Genomic DNA, 21236 nt, shown 5'->3' with positions numbered 1-21236 from the left:
ATGATTTAAAAACAGGCAGTGAGCCAGAGAATTTTCAAGGCTAACTTTCTCACGTGCAAGAGAAAAATTATTGCAATGCCCTTTAGCTAAGTACACTCACTTCAGCCTTTATGGATGGCAGCGGTCACGTGTTCACCTCTTCATGAGGGAGAGAGCCTGAAAGAATCACACAGCAGAACCTCCTGAGACTGGGGGTGGATGGTATCTGACAGTAGGGCACAGGGAGTACCTGTAAGGTTTTTTTCTTTCCTTTTTTTTTTTTAAAGGAGAGGCTTTTTGAGGAAGCTATATTCCTGCCACAAAACTAAAGTGGTCTAACCTCCTTTTCATCTTATCCATCATTGCTCTAGTCTAGCAGAAAGAGAGGGGTGACGTGCCTGGGTCTTATCAGAGCGGCAGGGCGCTACAATAGGCAGTTTTGCAGAATTCACACTCCAGGCCAGCATTTAAATGGTTATATGCAGGGATGAAAAGGAGCAGATAGAATTACGCAAACACGGTGCTTTCCAGTAATTTTTTAGCAAATGTCAAGACACAGAACTAAGTAAGAATTACCTGAAGTGTATTCCCTTTATCCCAAGTATCCAGGAAAGTCACAGATTTGAAATACGACAGGGTAATTTTATATGTGAACTATTAGGAGACAAATAAAGAATGTAGAAATGACATGTAATCAGGCACAGAAAGAAACTGGATCTGGCCAGGATAAGAACCAGTGTATAATTGCAGTTGTTGGATTTGTGTATTATTTTCTTGGGTGTATAGGGGAGACAGGGAGAGGGAGAGGAAGAGGGAGAGGGACAGGTAGAGAGAGAGGGAGGGAGGGAGAGAAAGAGAGTGAGAGGGAGGGAGAGAGAGGGGGGAGAGAGAGAGATTGAGAGAGAGAGAGATATTGAGAGAGCGAGATTATGTAAGCTGTTAAAGTACTTTTAATGAAGTTTGGCCTCTATAAAATGTGGTCTGTACATTGGGCTCAGCCATTCTTGGCTAATACTTCTTATTGTTTTTATAAAGTTTGGAATAAAATAACCCCTTGTTCCTGATGGCTGCCTGAACTGGGTGAGTAGTCATAACTATAGTCATGCTGACTTGGTGTCTGGATTTCTTGAAAATTGGTATCTGGATGACGCATCCCTACTTGGCTTTAGGAATCCTTATACAGCCGTGAAGTAGAGAGGTACAAACTTCAACAACTTGAGGAAAGCCCAGGTCACCTTAGAAATGCAGTATCCACCAGGAAATTACCTTCTGGCAACTTGGCACTCTGACTCACCTTCCTCATCTTCATTCCTGTCTTTATTTAAAAAAAAAATACTGCTCTTTTTATGTCAAATGACATCACCTTAGCTGTTTGCTTGGTGAACTCCTACTACCCCAGATAAAATATAACCACTGTGTGAAGACCTCCCATGCCCAACTAGAACTAATTCCTTTCATCAATATTCTCATGGAAACATCTTAATAATGATGGCTAACCCTTATTTAGCACTTAATGTGAACCAGTTGTTTAAATAGCTCTAAGCAATAGTTATTTAATCTTTGTATCAACTTTATGGGGCAACTGCTGTTATCATCCCCAGTTTACAGATGAGATAACTGAGCCTTAGAGAAGTTTAGTAATTTGTCCAGGTTCTCAAAGCTAGGCAGAGGCAGAGCTGTGGTCCAAAACCAGGTTTTGTTGATGCTGTAGGTGACATAAATGAACCCCTGGCATGACCCTTCATCACTTTGTTCTCTCCTACTCTCCCTACCCCCATACCTATTAGGTATATGTAGGTGTATGTAATTTATGGTCACGTTGGTTACATTTTGGTATGATGATGCCTTCCCAAGCAAAAATGGGATGTTCAGTATGGTAAACATGCCATCTTGGTGACCTCTGTAAAAGAAGAATTCTTAAGAATCCTGACTCTCATACAGATATAAAATCTACTCTTCAAAAATTTTATTTAACTCATTAATAAATGAAGGAATCAAAACCTCAAATTCATCTGGAATAAGAGAATGTTGAAATGAATTTACAAATGGATGCAAACCTGGAGGGGACGGAGTCAATTGAACCTCCATTAGGCAGAATTCATTTGCATTTATAGATAAGAGTTATTTGCATTGCTTTCACTTATCTATCAGTTAGTTACAAATTTGTAACGTAGCCCAAAGGATAAAAATTTGTGTCCCTATGGGACCAGATAATGCCCAGAGGGCTCAGCCTTCTATTAAAAGGATGCTTATTCCAAAATCTTAAAATTTTCCCCAATCTTTGGAGAAACACAGTTGCATAGCAAAAGGTAGAAAATCATGGTTTAGTCAGGCTCCATAGCCAAAGTCCCAAACTTATTAGGTAACTTTAAGCAAAATTTGAAGAATACAGAACACACACACACACACACACACACACACACACACAAACACACACAAACACACACACATACACCCTATATGAAGATCTTGAGAGGATTAAATGTAATAATACAGGAAAAGCCCATTGCACATAGTAGATACTGCTAATTATCAGGTATGCTTATTAGTAACAAAGTGACTAACATATATTGTTGCTTAACAAATGTTTATCGAGTGACAAAATCAGATGTGGACAAACTTTTTCCTATTAAGGTCCAGATAGCAAATATTTTAGGCTTTGTAGGCTGTATGGATGGAGTCTGTCACAACTCTGAAACTCTGCTGCTGTAGCTCAAGTAGACAGAGACAAGATTTAGAGGAATGTGTTGTGTTTTCTTTCTAGTCTTTCTTCTTAAAAACATGCATTGGGCCTCTTTTGCCTATGGGCTAGTCTGCTGACCCCCTTCTTTGCTTGTTAGGTGGCCACCTTCCTGCTCTGTCCTCAGATGGCCGAGACAGAGAGAGACAGAGGTCACCTTTCTTGTGCCTCTTTTATGAGGCCACTAATCCCATTTCTAAGGGTTCCACCCTCATGACCTAACACCCCCCAAAGACTCCACCTGCAAATGCTGTCACATTGGGGATTTGGGCTGCAACATAGGAATTTTAGAGGAAGAGACAGGAATTTTAGAGGAAGAGACAAACATTCAGTCATAGCACCAGATCAATGATAAAAACGGGGACAGGATGGAGCTCCAGGAGACCTAATGGTGAAGGATGTTGTCATTCATTTTGGACTACTTCTCCAGCCCTCATTTACAGTCAAACTCATGATAGTTTCTGTTTATCATACCATCATCGGGTTTCTACTGCCTTTTTTCATGTCCCCTCCTATCTGTTTTCATTTTGACTGGGCTTGGCTCTATCATCATAAGTCTAGAGTTTTGTAGTTAATTTCCAGCCAGCCTCCTTTCCTTTCATGCCCTCCCACCCCACCCCTACCACCCGCACACCCTGCACGAGGCCACCGTGCCTCTCCTAAAAGCCAGCTTTCTTGGTGACCCCCTCCCCACCCTGTACCTTTCAGTGGATGATGGAGGAGGAGGAGGATGTTTTTCACAGCCTCCAGGGCTGGTTCAGGCCCCACAGTCTGGCTTTCTGTGGTCTGGCCCCAATCCCACCAGCTTTTCAAACCTTCCACTGCTCACTGTCACAGAGACTCTGCCCCAGCCATGCCTTCTTACTCACAAGTCCCTAAATGCGCTAAGCTCGTCCCTACCCCGCTGCTGTTGCCTGATCAGCTCTTCTCTGCCGCTTGATTTTCTAAGTTCAGTGCTTGTTTAAATCCCAATTCAAGTTCCAGCTTCAGGCCACTCTCATGCCTCTCCTTTCTGAGCCTAAGACCCTTTGTCCCAGGCATTTGAAATTGACACACTACCTTGTGTTCTTGCCCACGGTTAATATCCCCTGTTTTTCCCAGCTCTCAAAGCAACGCAGGCATTTCTCCTTTTCCCCACAGCACCTCGCACATCCTGTATTATAACACTTTGCATGTTGTTGCGTAAGTCACCATTTACATATCCCAGGGACATCTCTGCCTTGGTTATAGCTGTTTCCCTAGCACCTAGCACCACCTTTGGTCCATAGAAGGTGCTTAATAAGTGCTTGTGAAATGAATACCGTAAATGACTGAGCAGAAACCAGGCATGCTAATAAGCATTTGTCGAATAATGAATTGACAAGTGAACTGCAGAATCTCGGAAGGACCCACCCTTGTTGCTTCTTTATCGTCCCAGAGCCTACTGTGGCGCCTGGCACACAAGTAGGTGCTTAAGAAATGGTTGTTGACTGACTGACTGACAGTATGGAATGACACATGCAGTGCAGTATCACACGGCTTCTTTTCTCAAATGCAAGGCCAACCCTCAGGTAAGCCCATTGACTTGGTTGCTAGGTTAAAGGCGTGGAAACCTTTAACCCTGGACAGTACACCTCTATCCAGTGGGATACTTATGCCCCAACAGTATGCCATCTGAGAGGCTTCTGTGGCTTGCACAGTAGCTAGCTTGACGGACACCAAAACACCTCAATGGAACTAGTACAAGGACCATGAATTCATATTATATGCAGTGCTCAAAGAATTAAATCGTTACCACTTAATATTCACTGAATGTCAGCACTGTACTTTTGTACTAGGAAAAAATAGACGAGACACACTCTGTGCAGTGGGTTTTGTTAGCTGTAATTAGTTGGTGATAGAACAGTGTTGATACAGCAGTTCAGCGGTTAAAGGAAAGTGGTGTCCTTGGTACAAATGTGAATATATTTATGTGGTTCAGCACCATTTCTCTTCTGGGGCATGAGGTCCAAGCTAGGAGAAGTTTACCAGCTCTTAGTTTTAGGAAAAAGAGAGCAGCCCTGTTTCTGAAACACCTAGTTAAATCACGTATGTTTTCATTTTGGTTTTATTGTGGTAACTGGAATTCTGGCTCCTTTGTTCTCTTTTACACTAGATATACCTGGACGTTCTGTCTATCGTCCTAAATTGCAGTTCCACATATTTTTATACGTAGCCTTGCTAATTCTGATTATAATTGGAGAGATCTGGACTGCATTTATCTTTGCACTAGAGGCCTGATGCACAAAATTCGTGCAAGGGGCTCGGCCCCCGCCGCTGCCACAGTAGTGGCCGCCTCCTCTGCCGTGGGTCCCCGCGGTGGGCTGCCTCTGCCCTCGCAGCCCTGGCTTTGTCTGGAAGGTCATCCAGTCTAATTAGCATATTACTCTTTTATTATTATAGATTGCCTGGAACACAAAACTGTAAGGAAAAGAACATGTTTTCAGCTACGAAGGAGACTGGGTTGTTTCTGAAGTCTTGTACAAGTTAATAGTGTCATAGAAACCATGCAGCTCATCACTTGGGGATCATTTGGTTCTGTCCCTCTTTTCACACTTGAGGAACAGGCTAGAGGAGGGGAAATGATTTGCTCAGGGTCACAGCTAATAGCCAACCAGCGTGGAGAGAGTGCAGGCAGCCCTGGATTCCACATGCTGGGCTGTTTTTAATGAGGGCTTTTCCGTTAACTAAAGTAGTTCCTCTGAAGACACCTATGTTTTGGAACACAGTCAGTCTCCACATCAGCCTGGACATCCTTGAGCACGAATACTTTTTATCTTTATCAGTATTCTAAAAATCGAGTTCGATGTTGCTCACTCCCTCAGTGGAGGTTTTAAGAGACTCCATTCAACTTTGAGGGGTCAGTTCCCAGAGCATTAAAACTTAGAATTTTTTTGTTTGATAGTGAATTCCATTCATTTTGAGCAGTCTCTGTAGATATTAATGACTATAGGAGTTTAGGCGATTGATTTGCTGGCATTTTTAAATTTGTATCGTTTTCATTCTCCAAGTGCAGGCATATTTTCAGCTCCCAAAATTAAGTGGGGAAAAAGGGAAGTGGAAGTTAGAAAACTTGAGTTCTGGTTCCGTAGAGTGGACAAATCTTAGACAGAATTTTAATAGCTACTATTTATTTTAATGTGTGGTTGAAAATCCAACCAGCACATATCCAATTCACGACTTCATGATGCCATTACTTAGGGCAAAACTAAAAAAAAACTGTGCAAAAACTGTAAGACAACAAAATTTAAATAATCGTATACATGAGTAGGGCAAAAACCATGAACAGGGAATTTAAAGACATGAAACACAGGATTTGATCATCTCTAAGGTCCCTTCCAATCCCAAAATTCTGTGATTCTACTACTAATTTAAGCTTAGTATTTGTTTATTCATTATTTTGCTAGTGGGTTTTGCTTATCTTTGTCTAACACTATATATAGAATGGGTGGTGTAACATCACAAATAATTTTAGCTTTTCAAGCCATCTAAATGTTCTGGATAAAAATGAAAGCTTTAATGTCACATTGGAAAACTTTTTAAAAATAAAGTCAGTGGAGTGCATACGCAACAACATCAAGATTTCCAAGGGGGATGGTAAATACATTCAGATCCCTCTAAAATGCTTTGTAAGGGTTATATTCTATTCTGACACTGAATTATTAGGCTAATTGTGTACATGAGGCTTTTATTGCGCACATGGCCTTAAAAAAGAAACCCACGTCATAACAAACCACATGATAACAGCTTTTCTGAAGATCTAGCAACGGAACTTGCAAGGCTGTATGAATTTGTTATTGGAAAAAATAACACATATGGCCAGGAGAGGATTCCATAGTGGAAGCAATAATACTGTCATATTATTTTTTTTATGGGTAAAAAAAAAAAAGCCTAATGTGCCAAGACTGAATAAATGAGAATGGTTTATTTATTTGAATATGCAATGAGATATGTAAACATTTGACAATCGAGTTTCAAGAGGAAGATTTGCGGCTTGGCACAAAACCTAGAGACTTGATTAGAAAATGGTTTAAGATGATAGCTCAGGCCTCTAGGAAAGTCCGCCCATGTGTCCGGCACTGTCCGCTCTCTGTCGCCTATACTTGCATTTGTCTTTGAGAAACAGCTCACTGGTCCAGGAATTCCCATGGCCCGTGGGAATTCTGACACTGCAGAGGGAGGGCTTCCGACCAATAGGATTGCACCTGGGAGATCACCAAGATTCTGAGGACATGTGAAATCCCATCACACAAAGAATGCTGAAGAAACTGTGGCTCCTCAACTGGAGTAGAAAAGCTTTCAGGGGATTATCATACGTGTCCTCAAATATTTGAAGGACTATCAGATGGAAAAGGGACTGAATTCTTATTCTTTGTCATTTCAGAAGTAGGGATAAGGAAGTGACAGTAGGAAATAAATGTTTGTTTACTGTGGTTTATGTGCCCTGTACTGTGCTAGGTGATGTGTATGTAACCTTTAATTCTCACCAAGTCTATGTGGTAGCTGTATTATCTCCTTGTAACAGAAGAAATGGAGGTCAGAGAAACTGAAGGATACTACTATTAATAGTTGTAAAAATACTACTAGCTAGTGAAAAAAGCCTTAACATTTATTGTCTGCTGTGTGTCAGACACTGTTCTGCATGCTCTGAATACGTTATCCCTCTTCATCCTCACAGCAGTCTTATGAGATAAGGTACTATTTTTATACCCATTTTATTGACGAGGAAACCAAGGCATAGGAGTTAAGCACCTTGCTTGGTGTCACACTGTGAATAAATATGGAGTGGGATTCAGAGCCACACAGTCTGGCCGTGTGGCTGAACGTGCTCTACCCTTACATCATTCTGCACCTCTACTTTCTGAGCACGTGCTGTGTGCCAGACCCAGTGCTTGACAATTTATATCCCCATAGCAACTTAGCAGGTTAGGCATTATTATTCCCATCCTACAAATGAGAAAAAAAATGAAGACCAGAAGAATGAAATAACTTGTCCAAAGTGAGTAACGCAGCCAAAGTTGTTACTCAGTCCTCAGGCTCCAGGCCAAGTCTCTTTGGACCGTGCTCAGCTTTCTCAGAGGTGCAGACTCTGGATCCAAAAGTTTCTAGCAAGGAGAGCTATCAAAACCCAGAATGGGCTGCCCTGGGGGAGGGGAGAAGCCCAGGACCTCCCCTTCTCTGGAAACCTTGGAAAGAAAATTTATGGCAGGTAGGTAGGAAGAGGGGAGGGTGTTCAAGCTTTGTATAAAGCATTGGACCCAATGCCCCCTAAGGTTTTGTCCAGCTCTGGGATTTTATGATGCCGTGTTTTCTTCTCATCTTCCCATGTCATCTTGTTTTCCCCTGGGTGTACTCAGATGTACGTGCAAATCTCATTCTGATATTTGAATCTGGCTCTAGGGGTTAGATTGCCTTGGTAAGAGACTTACTTGCTGGGATATTTGACATGGTGCCTTGGGGGAAATGTTAGGTCATTTGAGAAGTCTGCAGCATAAACAGTAAGCAGTAAAGATGTTAACTAGGAGGGAAAATGTAGCAGGAGGGTCTCACACAATGTGAATAGGTAAACGTTGCAATGGCCATCAGGCTTCCCCTTACACATGCATTTACAGTGAAAATGTTTGTCTGTCTTGACTTTTCAAAGTGTTTACCAAATGCCCAACTTGGAAATAGTAGCTTCCCTAGGGTTGTCTCAACTTTAATTATATTCACTGCAACTTGCCTACTCTACTAGACGTCTTATTTGCAGCTCTGAATGTCTTTGGGTGGAAATGTCTTCCTTCCTATGACCCCCCCAGGTGACATTTGTCATGTTATCCTGCAGCTGGCTCTGACAGGCTGGGCCGTCTTGTCTTCTGGTACTTAGTCCTGTGGGTAACAAAGGACATCAGTGTTTCTGCGTCAGGGGATGTATATAAATTCCACATTTGGGTCTTTAGGCCTCCTCCTTCCCCAGGCCGCTACCTAAATCAATTCTCCATTTCTCCCCTAAGTGCCTACAAATTGTTTCTCTTTGATCACATCAAGTTGGTGGTGGTGATGGGTGAGCCTTCTCTGCCACTGTTTCTGTATACTTCTGACTCATTTTATTTCAGTTCAATAATAACAAGACATTTTCTCCCTATTTTTTGCCTTCTGTTTTTTTCTATTCCTTGGCCTTTATTTCATGTTCAATCTGTTGGATAGTTACTAATTTCTCTGGAGGAGGTGGTAGCATGGGGAAGGAAGTTTCAGCCATTCAATCATTGGTGTTCCAATAGTCTTGGAAAGTTATTGCTCAATATAGACCTAAGCTGGGAAACAATATTAGGTACCACATGATGATTTGCTTCTTTAAATTGAGTAGATTCATAGAACAGGGACCTATTCACAGCGAAGGGTTTGTATCTGTGCTACCGTCTGTGTAATACATTCAAAATGATGACTGTGACATCCCTTTGATGAATTGAGATGGGCTCATAAAGGATGTTGATGCACTACTTGTGCCTGTAGCTTATCTGAGTTACTGAGGGGAACTGGAAAATAAAGACATGCATAATATTGAATTTATTTATGTGTTTAAAGTCCAGTGGTTAATTTATTTAATTTTCATTCAGATGTGGGTGGGCTGTGTAGAAATGTGCATGGTCCCATTCCAGTGACCATCCTAACTGTAGGTTGAGGGATAAATATTACCTGTCACTTTCAGAGGGTGACAGGGTCTCCTGCAGCAGGGAACAACCCAATCATTCATTCTCTGAGTGAACTACTTTTAGAAGACAGGATATCGTGGTAAGATTAGAGTCTGGGACTGATTGGAATAGTCTCAGTAAAGGAAAAAAAGGTACCAAACTTCTTCATACATTTTTTTAAAAATCAACATTGGATACAATCAGGAGGGTTTCCAGGTTACTTACAAAATTCAGTGGATTAGTGCATTTTCTCCATGGTAACAGCATTGTTAATTTCTAACCTTTACAGGGAACATCTATTCATTTTTTTTGCAGAAAGTAAACTTTCCTTTTGGGTTTCCAGTTAGATCCACTGTGTTAACCAGTTCACAGTCCATCCCTGTCTCCTTCCTTCTTTCTGTCTTCTTCAAGCTCTTTCTTCTTTCTGACTTTCATTCTTCTCTGTCAAAGATAAAATAAAATTAAAAGGTAAACTGTGAAAGAAATGCAAGACCAACAAGGATGTATACGGATGTCTTTATTCCCCTCACTACAATTGCATTGTTAAAATGGGTTCTTTGTTTTCAAAAAGTGGGAAAAGGAAAGGAAAATTAAACCAAGCCTGCAGAGCAAGATGTATAGGGATTCTTATGTTGACTTTCCGTGTGTTCTCTGCCGCATGTTAACTGTCAAGGTAGGGCTGTGATATGAAATATGATATGAAATATTGGTCCTTACTTAACATTTCACACGGTAATCTCTGCTTTGCATGTTTGCTTCTCTTATGACCTTGTCTTTATAGCTATAACTGCCTCTCTTCACCCATGATCCAAAATAAGTGTGCATTCCTACAGAGAAATTAAAGGAAGCTGTCAGCATAGAGTTAATATAGTTAAAGCATCCTTAACTCTGCTACAAGCCCCTTAAATAATTAAAACTGTATGCTTGAAGAGCCAGATTTGCATTTCTTTACCAAGTTTATTTAGCACACTTTGTTACACTCAATTAAATGAGAATGTTCTGTTTCATTTTCTTTGCTTCGGGTTGATCATTTTGCCTTTTGATTCTTATGCCCTAGTGTAACTTCACAGTGCTTAGGTCTCTAAAACTATACATATATTAATGCATATGTGTATCTATAGACACTCATTAAAAGGCTTACTCTTGTACTGAATGGAATCTCTGCCCAAGGCATTCCAAGCAGCCTCAGGTGTTAGTGGGGCTGCAGATAATTCATTGTGGTAAAGAAGGAGCTGACAAAGTTTTTGGACATCCAATGAATGTTGTGTGTTTTTTAAAAGCTATGTTATTTTGGCATCACCTTCCCTCCCCACAATTTGGTTTGAGAATCTCTTAGCAAACACAAGAAGATCCTAAGATTCTTGAAAATAAAAACGGTTCTGGAAAGGATATTAAATATTAGTACTATCTAGTATGTCTCTCCACATCTCAGTTGGCAAAGCACGTGCCGTGTTCTTCGTAAATTAGTTCATTGCCTGACTTATGCATGTTTAAGAAGGAATAAATTAGTTATTCATTTCCTAATGAGTAGTGGGATCAATTGGAGCATGATGAGAGACAAAATAGCATAATTTTGCTTCCCCAGTTGGGGTTCAGTATCCCTAACCTTCACCATTAATCATTCTATCAGTTTCCTGGGTTAATTCCACCTCTGCCGTAAGATAGTCTTTTTAATTTTCAAACCAGGTAAGTAAGACTTTTTAAATTTGCCCATGGGGATTGTAGGTGGGTGATGCTATCTCCTTTGCACTCAAAAGTGTCCCCTCGTTACAATGGTCCCTTCTGCCCTTGCATCAGTTTGTCTGGGTGCGTTCACGGATATCAGTTGGTATGTATGTGTGATGACAATTACGAGGGTTCTAATATATTTAACTGTTACGGGATCTGTTATGTCTACTTTAGGGTCGACCCCATCCCATATGACACTCCAAAACCAGCGGGCCACACGCGGTTTGTCTGCATCTCAGACACACACTCCAGAACAGATGGTATCCAGATGCCTTATGGGGACATCCTTCTCCACACAGGCGATTTCACCGAGCTGGGACTGCCCTCAGAGGTTAAGAAGTTTAATGACTGGTTAGGTAAGGAATGATTGCGTTCTGGCGCCCCCAATTAACCTTTCCCGTCCCAGTGTCACTCACTGCGTCCTAATTGAATTAGAGCGCTTGGAAGCCAGCTCAGCCATTTCTCGTATGATATGCCGTGGTGTCTAGCTTTAATCCAATTCTGTTAATTAAAGATGAATTTTTAGATATTTAATTTTACTGTGCATCCTTTCAGAGCCTGGCCTCGGCGGCTCTGGGGCAGAGGGATGGAAAGCTTTGAAACCGATCTTATCTACTCATTCTGTTTTAATGAGGGCATTCATTGGCACACAAGAGACCTAGAATCATATTTTTAATTCATTGGCTCTGCAATCTTTCCCAGATATGATGAGCAAAGAGGTACAAATGACCTACCAGCAAGAGAATGTTTCTAAGGAGAGAAGGAGCATGTAAAAGTCTATGAAGGGAAGGTCCTAGCACAGTGTAGCTGAGAGCAGCTTTCTTAAGAGAACCAGAGGGGTGTCTTAGACCCCTGAAAATATAAAACGTCCTGCTGTAAAACTCCCAAAACCTGGAATATGAAACCTGCCTCTGCACTTTAAAAAGTGCAATGGCAACTTTATGGTTACTGTAGAGGCCCCTCACTGGTCAGGGTTATCGGAAGCATCTTGACTCCTGGGTTAGGCATTGCCAAATATTAACATTACAAGGCAATCATGGGGTTGGCTATTCATAGCTAGATTAAATGACAGATCTTTGTAAGAATCCATTTAGGTGCAGGAAAGAAATGCAAGGGTTCTGAGATTTTAAAATATCTAAAGACAGTAAAGAATTATAGAGTAGAAAGCAAAAATGACTCTGGAAAAATAATGTCATGAATAAATATGTCAGCTGACAAAAACTACGCAGAAATTCAGGTCGAAATTTTAAAGCAGGGTCAGAGAAATTTTTAAATAATCGAGATAATGTATATGTTAATGAAAAATTCATTAAAATAGTTAAATATTAAAAATTAATAAGTATAACTAATAACATAACTCTTTTGAGTTTTTCTGTGCTCTTACACATCAATCCACATTTTATATGGTTGACATCAGACTACATATCTGTTCTTTTACTTTTGGTTATTTTCATTTAATAGTATCCGTAAGATTTTAAATGATTTTGTCTAATTTTCATATTTATCTTTTGTAATAGCAACATGACATATATATGGTTCTATGCTTTTATTTAATAAAACATCCCTCTAAAATGAACTTTGCAATCGATAACAGTTTTTCCTCTGATAGCTAGCACTGAAATGTGCATTTGGTTTGTATATGTCTTTTTGCTTCTATTGACTTATTTCTTAAGCTAAAATAAAGTATGAGTTAAATTACTAAGTAAAGGATATGAAAATCTCTCTGGTTCTTGTTGTCTGTTGGCATCTTGCTTTCCATGGGGGTTGTAGCTGTGCATTTAATTAACTGAATGAATATACTACTTTTACCACAGTCTTGGCAGCACTGGATATTGGAGCTTTATTTTTTGTGCTGGTTTCATAGGTATTCAATCATCTCATTTAAAACAGCCACATACCGTGATTGTCATTCAGCATAATCTAGGTTTTTACAGCTGACTCAGAGGGGTGGAGAAGTTAAGTGACTTTTCTCAGCATCTCCTTGTGGCAGAAGCTGGGTCTATAATCCACATCTTTTCACTCCTCTTTTGCCTCTGTACAATTTGCCTTCAAGTACTATCATCTCTTCATTTTAGCAACTTTTATTTATGAGCTACTAGCAGGCCAAATTATTTTGGGTTGAATTTTTGACATTTTTAAGCTGTTCTGTGACAACTGAACCTCAACATAGAAATGATCTGGCTGCCTTGACAACACTGATTTGTGCAGAAAGGGAATAACACAGTGGGAAGTGTTCACAGAAATATAAGACAAGATAGATCCTGGTTATAATCTTGTTTAGCCACTGACCTTGGCCAACGGAGTTAACCTCTCTTTTCCCCTTGGTTTCCCTGTGCAGAACAAAGGATTAATACTACCTGTCTTTCTGGATTGTTGTGCAGATTAATCAGTAAATGATTGCTGCTAGTAAGTTTTTGTGGGCCATTAATAACTGAATGGGGAATGTGGTGCATGAACCATCAACAGATATTTAGAGGGTAAAAACAAGAATAGGTCAGAGGAATTATTTAGTAGGTTAGAAGTCAACAGTGAGATATTTTATAAGGGAAAGTACTTCATAAATGGAAATGTGCCGTAACTAAGAAAATAAAATGATAAGGAAGTAAAATGTGGAGAGCCAGGTGCCTGGTCCGTTCCTTCTCTTCCCGTTTCCTCTCTGATCTTCTGAGGCAGGAGGGCAAGGTCTTAGCTGGGGGTGCAGAATGTAAGGCCAAAGGAAGGGAACCCGCTGGGATGTGGATAGAGGAGTTGAGATCCCACAGGGAAGGCCAGAATCGTGCAGTTACCCTGGCAACCTCATGGTGCTCAGAGGGAGAGATGGTGTGTGATTACACTCTACCCATTGGCTCAATTGGGAACCTCTCTACCTGAAAAAAATACTTCCAGCAACAGCTGCCAGGCGGCCTGGCAGTGTGGAATCAAGGATCAGATCAGTTAGGGCTTATGCCATAATAGGGTATCCAACGCTCCACCAGCATGAGTCCTCAGATTCAGCAGCTACTTAAGAGTCTAATGAATCTTTAACTGATTTCTGTCTTTCTACTCTAGTCTAGACTACCCTGATTTTGGAAACAACCTGACCATCCCTAAGCTCCTTTATTCTCCCAATAGACTCATCTGTTTCTTCTACAGGCCAGGCACTCCTCTATCCCTACAACATCCCTCTAAGGTTGTGAATGTTATCCCAATTTTATAGATGAGGAACCTGAAGCTCAGTTGGGTTACCTTACTCAAGATCATTTAGAGCAGCGGTTCTCAACCTGTGGGTCAAGACCCCTTTGGCAGTCGAACGACCCTTTCACAGGGGTCGCCTAAGACCATCCTGCATATCAGATATTTACATTACGATTCATAACAGTAGCAGCACTACAGTTATGAAGTAGCAACGAAAATAATTTTATGGTTGGGTCACAACATGAGGAACTGTATTTAAAGGGCCAGAAGGTTGAGAACCACTGATTTAGAGGATAGGTAGCTCAGAGAAGCTAAAAAAATCCACCAAAGTGTACTCAATAGTAAACCTGGAGTTGTCTTACCCCAAAGCATGAGCCCTCTTCCTTTATCTGTCTGTGATATGAGTACACTTATGGCAGCTGGGAGGCTCGTAGATCTTAGGCTTGAACTAAAATGCCATAGCTTCTGGCAGGTTCAGGTGGAAGTGGAGTAGCTGTTTGATCATGTTCTGTTATTTGAGAGATGTATTAAAGTCCTGCGTGCCTAGAATCTCACCCTGACCTACCAGCTGCAAGGCCTGAGAATCCCATCATGAGTTCCCTGTTGGTTCAGAGATGATGGGTCCTGGTTAATATGGACATATGTCATCTGGCAGGTGTAGCACATAACGTTATTAATACAAAGTAATTTATGGGCTAAGCTAGCATAGCACAGGGCCATAAGAAGATAGAACTCAAACTAGATATAGCTAAGAGGATGGAGAGGTGGTGTAACTTATAACGATCAGGAGCAGCTGGGAAGAGCCAGCGTTAAATTCCATACCCTTGATAAATTGCTTAATATTCTGAGCCTTGATGTCCTCATTTGTATAGACTTTGTGATAAAGCTTGTATCATTCTTAACACAGCCCTTGGCCTATGGACGACTTCCAACAAATCTTGTGGAGGGAGACAACAGAGCCAGTGTCAAAAAAATCCAAAAGACAGACACTAGAAGGTTCTGGCACTGTGAATTTTAAAAGATTTAGAGTGGAAGAGGGGGCACCAACAGATATAAGAATAGAGGTTGGAAAGAAGCCTCCCTCTAAACAATTATACTAACTGGTCAGAATGTTAGGACTGTAAGAGGCTTGGAGGTCCCACCTCCAAATTCAGTAGAAGGGGAAACTGAGGCAGGAGAGACATTAAATGAATTGTCTGGGGCCACTCAAATAATGAATGGCCAAGTTGGACTAGAGTCCAGCTTAAATGAGGAGGGATTGGACTGTCATGTGTTGTCTGGGTGGTGGGGTCTAAATACTCGACCCCTCTCCACCCTTCAATCACGTGTCATTTCATGAAGTCCTCATACTAAATTATTTAGTAAGTATTAGCTTCTGATTTTTACTTATGAGGAAACTTGAGTCTTGGTGAAGTTAACTTACCTCAGGTTACCCAACTAGGAGGTGACCTCCAGATTTGAACTTGAGTCCACCAGACTCCACTTGCCAAGTGTGTTCTTCTGTCTTTCTCTATTCTCAGTCGGGGGCCTGGGATCCCTACTGAAGGGACCATCACCTGGGTAAAAAGGTTGTTCTTTGACTAACAGCCTCCTTTAACACATATAGGCACACTCAGGGTCTAAGATGGGTTGATGTCATGCTAGAGGTGTTTTTGTGGAACAGCCTCTGTCTTCAATATTGCTAATCTGCCCATGGATGCTGCACAAATGAGCCTGAGGAAATCTTATTTGATTGCACATCCACCTTCTTATTTCCACTTTTATTTGCCCCTAATTTCTTCCCATTCCCCAAATGCCTGTGCCCTTTCACACTCTTTCCCTTTGCGGACCCCATTCCTACTTCCTGGAATGACCCTCCCTTTAGGAGAACTCATTCATCCTTTCTGCCTGAAGAGCTGGTTGCTCCCCTTAACCCATTGGTCAGGCATGTGTGCAGCCAGCCCTTCTCATAGTTGCTATGTGATTGTCTACTTGTCTGTCTCCTAACCATTGCTCTTTGTACCCCCACTTCTGAATAAAGGGCCTGGGATATAGTGGGGAACACCAACGGTTGTTGAATCTCTGAGTGAATGAATGAACTTAAAGGTACAATAATTTTTTTCTGCTTTGCCTTTTGGCTCAAACATTAAAAGTATGCAGTTCTTAATAGAGATATACTGTCTTATCCTCCCTTCTCTACATCTCCCTTCTCTTCACTTCCTTTTCCTTTACTCCTCAGAGTATAACAGCCAGTTGGCTATTGTTCGTCATTTCTTTATACTGTGCAGGAATACTTAACAAGGATTTGTCGTTGTTGTCGTTTTGTTTCCAATATTATAATTAGAAAGGCAGGGTTCTCGGGTGGCCTCTTCCTTCAGCTGAAATTTTATATATAACAATCTAGTCAGTCAAACTCCAAGGCCATGAACTTTTAATTATAGCTTTTCTTTGGTCTCGGTTGTCATTAAATAGCTCTGAACTTCAGTTTCTCCAGGCCTGAAAGAAAGAAAGAAAGAAAGAGAGAGAGAGAGAGAGAAACGAAAGAAAGAAAGAAAGAAAGAAAGAAAGAAAGAAAGAAAGAAAGAAAGAAAGAAAGAAAGAAAGAAAGAAAGAAAGGAGGAAAGGAGGAAAGAGAGAAAGAAAGAAAAGTGCTTCCAGCCCTAGCTGGTTTGGCTTAGTAGATAGAACATGGGCCTGCAGACTAAAAAGTCCTGGGTTTGATTCTGGTCAAGGGCACATGCCAGGGTTTCGGGCTTGATCTCCAGTAGGGGGCATGCAGGAGGCAGCCTATCAATGATTTTCTCTCATCATTGATGTTTCTATCTCTCTCTCCCCTCTCCTTTCCTCTCTGAAATCAATAAAAATATATTTAAAAAAGAAAATGCTTCCAAGGAAAATCTCAAGAAAGGGATTATTCATATCTGTAGAAGCATTGTATTAGACATGGTTGTAACGGAGTGTGACTGCAACACACATCCCCGATCCTAGACATACAAATCAACTTGGTCCCTTTCACAACAATCATATTGGGAGACTGTGTTCCTTTCCAGGGATTGTGCTGTTGGCCCAGAGTTTTGGAGCTGGGCTTTCGGAGAAGCTTTCACAGCCTGAGCTATTTATTTTACTCTTAGAATACGTGTAACATATGCTCATTCCTGATAACCTAGCAAATAGAGATACGTGGAAGAAGAAAACAAAATCACCCGTGGCCAGAGATAACCACTGTTAACATTTATTGTGGCTCTTTATAGACTGTTTTCTATTAATACATATGCATACACACAACACATATTTTTACCAAATAGAGAGATTACAGTAATACCATGTCATAGTCTGTTCATCTTAACACTATATTATAAATAACTTTCTACATCAATTAATATGGCTACATCAATAAGTAAGACTTCCCCCCCCAAAGAATACTTTCAATATAAATAAGATACATATACATTATAAAATTTTCAGTATTTGACATGTGCAAAGCAGAAAATATGCATTCATCTGTAATCCTCTTTTTCAGAGTAATTACTATTTGGTGTATAGCATTTGAGAAATTTTTCTATTTTCTATTTCTATATTGAATATCCTTAATAGTGGCAGTCTTTATGCTTTAAGGATTTTTTTTGCTTAATTACTATTTTTAACTTATTTTTTATTTTTAAAATTTCTCACTACTTTATTTTTCCAAACAACTTTCTTTCTTTCTTTTTTTTTTTTAAAAAGAGCTTTAGATTTTATTTTTCTATTACAATTTACATTCAGCCTTATTCTGTATTTGTTTCAGGGGTATGGTATAGTGGTTAGACTTGGCAAAGTATTCCCTCTGATATTTCCAGTACCCACCTGGCACAATACATAGTTATTAAACATTGATTATATTCCCTATGCTGTACTTTACATCCCTGTGGTTATTTTGTAACTTCCAATTCTACCAGAGTTCCTTACAGCCTAGAATTCTCTCACTCGCATCGTCTGGAGTTTAATGTCAAAGGAGTTTCTTAATCATTAACTTGCTCACAAAAACCATATCTAACATGCTAGACTTTTCAGTTTGTGATTCATAATTTGATTTCCCCTATTACCATCCTCAAGTTATAATTTATGTAAAAACTTCTCTATGTCACACAATTATTTAGGGTGTTTTTTTGCATTCAGTCTGTTTCATTCGTATAACTTGTGAAGCTACACTCTGACAAAATTGCTTATGCAAGGAAATTATTTATCATTAAAAAAGTAAGTTTGTAAAAAAAAAATAAAGAGATTCTAGAATTTCCAAAAATGTCTATGAGTTGACTGCATATCCTATTATGAGGATACAAATGTCCCGTTTTCTTGTCTGTCATATATTTGTTTAATCCAAATAACAGATTCATGCTTATTATCTACTTGTCTTTCTTTACGTGAAAGAATCTTTTATGCTAAAGTGAATTATCTCATGGTCTTATTCATAGGTAAGTACTTTTCCTCCAATAAGAACAAAATTAACTTGAAAGTATAGTTCAATTTTGATATAGAATTATGTAAAGTACTTAAAAAAGAACATAAATACAGAATAGTTGAATATGCTCAAATAAGTAAGACTGGACTTTGTTTCATTAGAAAGGATTGTTAGTGACCCGAGGACATGAGGCTAGGTCATTTGTGATCCATGTGAACCGAATCCTCTTTGTTATGGCCAGCCATTTTCTTAAATTACATTAATTATAATGCCTCTAATTCATATGGCTTCTTTCTCCAAAGGACTCAGAGTACCTTGGAGTATATTAGATCATTAATGCTTATAATGGTGCGAGGAAGTCGATATGGGCAGACAGCATTATCTCTGTCTTGCTGATGGATGGGTGGGGATCCAGAAAGGTGGGAGGACAGACTGGGGTCATGCTGTGGACAAGAGCTAATGTCCCTGGGTGTTGTCCCTACTCTTCCAAAATTCAGTTCTAAAACTTCCTGCTTTCTCCTTTGCTGAAATATCTCCATCGCCTAGAGCAGCGGTTCTCAACCTGTGGGTCGTGAACAATGACAATACATCCTGCATATCAGATATTTACATTACGATTCATAACAGTAGCAAAATTACAGTTATGAAGTAGCAACGAAAATAATTTTATGGTTGGGGGTCACCACAACATGAGGAACTGTATTAAAGTGTTGCGGCATTAGGAAGGTTGAGAATCACTGGCCTAGAGAAATAGGCATGGGCGAGACTCATATAACCATTGCTTCATCAGCTTAGCAGAGAAAGCCAGGTACACACTTTCCTGAAAAGGGCAAAATATTTTTGAATTTCACTACATGACAATTTTGTCACTATTAAAAATAAATAAATAAATAAATAAATAAATAAATAAATAAATAAATAAATAAAAAGGAGCTCTTTGGAAACAAAAAAGTCCCCAAATTTTCTAAACCCTCTGGCCCGAGAGGGAAAATTGAAGCCCTCAGTATTTACGTGATCCTAAATCCTAGAGCAGGATGCTTGCATACCAGAGCATGAAGGGGCTTCATCCTCAAAAGGTTATTTGCATATGATCTCAGTGTCTTGTCAGTCTTCCGCCACGGAGAATGTAGAAGGGAACAAGAGAGCGGTGTTACTGCCCTTAGCATCCAGCCTTGGCTTGTCTATATTATCTCCCTGTTTTATAAATTAGGCAACTAGAATTCACAGAGTTTCAGTGTCTTAGCCAATTTCACACAGATTTGTTAGTGGAGGGCCCAGGCGTAGAGGCTTTGTCTTCTGCCTGGGCGTGATGCCATTTCTATGTTAATTTTGCACATCAAAACCTGGGAGATTATTCTCATTCTCCAAGGTTTCATTTATGGAATGGAGTACTGATTTAATCTTAATCTCTACACACACACACACTTGCATCTAATTGGAGACTAACTATTTTACCATAGATGATAGATGCCTCAAAATCAATATATCACAATGTTGAATTAACATCTCCTCCAAATACTGGTCATTCTCCTCATTCCCCTTCTGATTCACATGATCATTAACCCAGGCACTTCCTCTGTTGTTGGTCTCTGCTCAAATGCCAACTCTTTGGTGAGATCTTACGTTTGCTACTTGTGTGTCTTCTTACTTATTGTTGGTCTTCCTCCATTGAATGCAAGCTCCATGATATCTGTATCCTCTATACCTACGACAGTGCCTGAGTCATAGGAGCGGCTCAGAACATGCATTGAGTGAAGGGATAGATGAATGAAAGCAAGCTCCACGAGATCAGGGGGTGGGTCTCTACAGGAGAACGGGTGGACCTCTATATTGTCGATGAGGTCACAAACACAGGGCTATGTGTGTACAAAACACTCTACATTTTTGTTGAGTAACTGAATCTTCAATCCTGTTGATCCCACCACCTGCCTGCCAGTCTTGTTCCCTTTCTTCTGTGAACTCTTATTCATTCTTTAAAGCCTACATCAAAGATTCTATCTGTTAGGAAACTGGCTCTGCCTCCCTAATTGGACTTCATCCTTTTCTCCCCTCCATACTAAGTTCAGACCATTAGCACACATTAGTTTAGGGATTCTAGTCTCCTTCGATGATGAGTCTCCTGAGATGACACTCCCAGAGGGCTCGTCAATAAATGTCTGGTTTTCTTCACTTCCTAGTTGTATTTTGATCAACAAAATGTGTTTGCTTCCCTGATCTTCAGCCACTTTTTCTCTACAACAAGGAGAAATAGACACAGAGCTGTGAGGGTGACTTTTGAGGGGCATCCTCAGCTGTCAAGTACCTTGTAATTGTTAGAGGTGATCATTTTATTGTTAACATCACACCCTTCATTATCTTGTACTGTAGACCTCCAAATGCATGTCCACACCCCACCACGGGTTTCTGGATAAGGACAGTTATTCTTATAGGTAGGTAGCCCTTGGTTTGGCTTTTATCTTGCCAATATGGAATAGATCACTTCCATTTGAGCTCTCCCACATCCTCCCAG

The 21236-nt window shown here is 40.2% G+C and overlaps 1 protein-coding gene across 2 annotated transcripts in view; it reads left to right on the top strand.

Annotated features, from left to right (window-relative positions):
- The window catches only part of MPPED2 (metallophosphoesterase domain containing 2), a 168231-nt gene that overhangs the window by 43059 nt on the left and 103936 nt on the right, over positions 1 to 21236 (top strand). For both annotated transcript variants that reach the window (XM_023756378.1, XM_006091607.3), the window contains exon 3: positions 11311 to 11492. In XM_023756378.1, coding sequence (XP_023612146.1) covers positions 11311 to 11492 — 182 coding nt within the window. The remainder of the gene's footprint in view (positions 1 to 11310; positions 11493 to 21236) is intronic.

Source organism: Myotis lucifugus, unplaced genomic scaffold, assembly GCF_000147115.1.
Source record: "Myotis lucifugus unplaced genomic scaffold, Myoluc2.0 scaffold_92, whole genome shotgun sequence".
NCBI classification, from domain to species: Eukaryota; Metazoa; Chordata; class Mammalia; order Chiroptera; family Vespertilionidae; genus Myotis; species Myotis lucifugus.
This window is presented reverse-complemented; position numbering and strand designations above follow the sequence as displayed.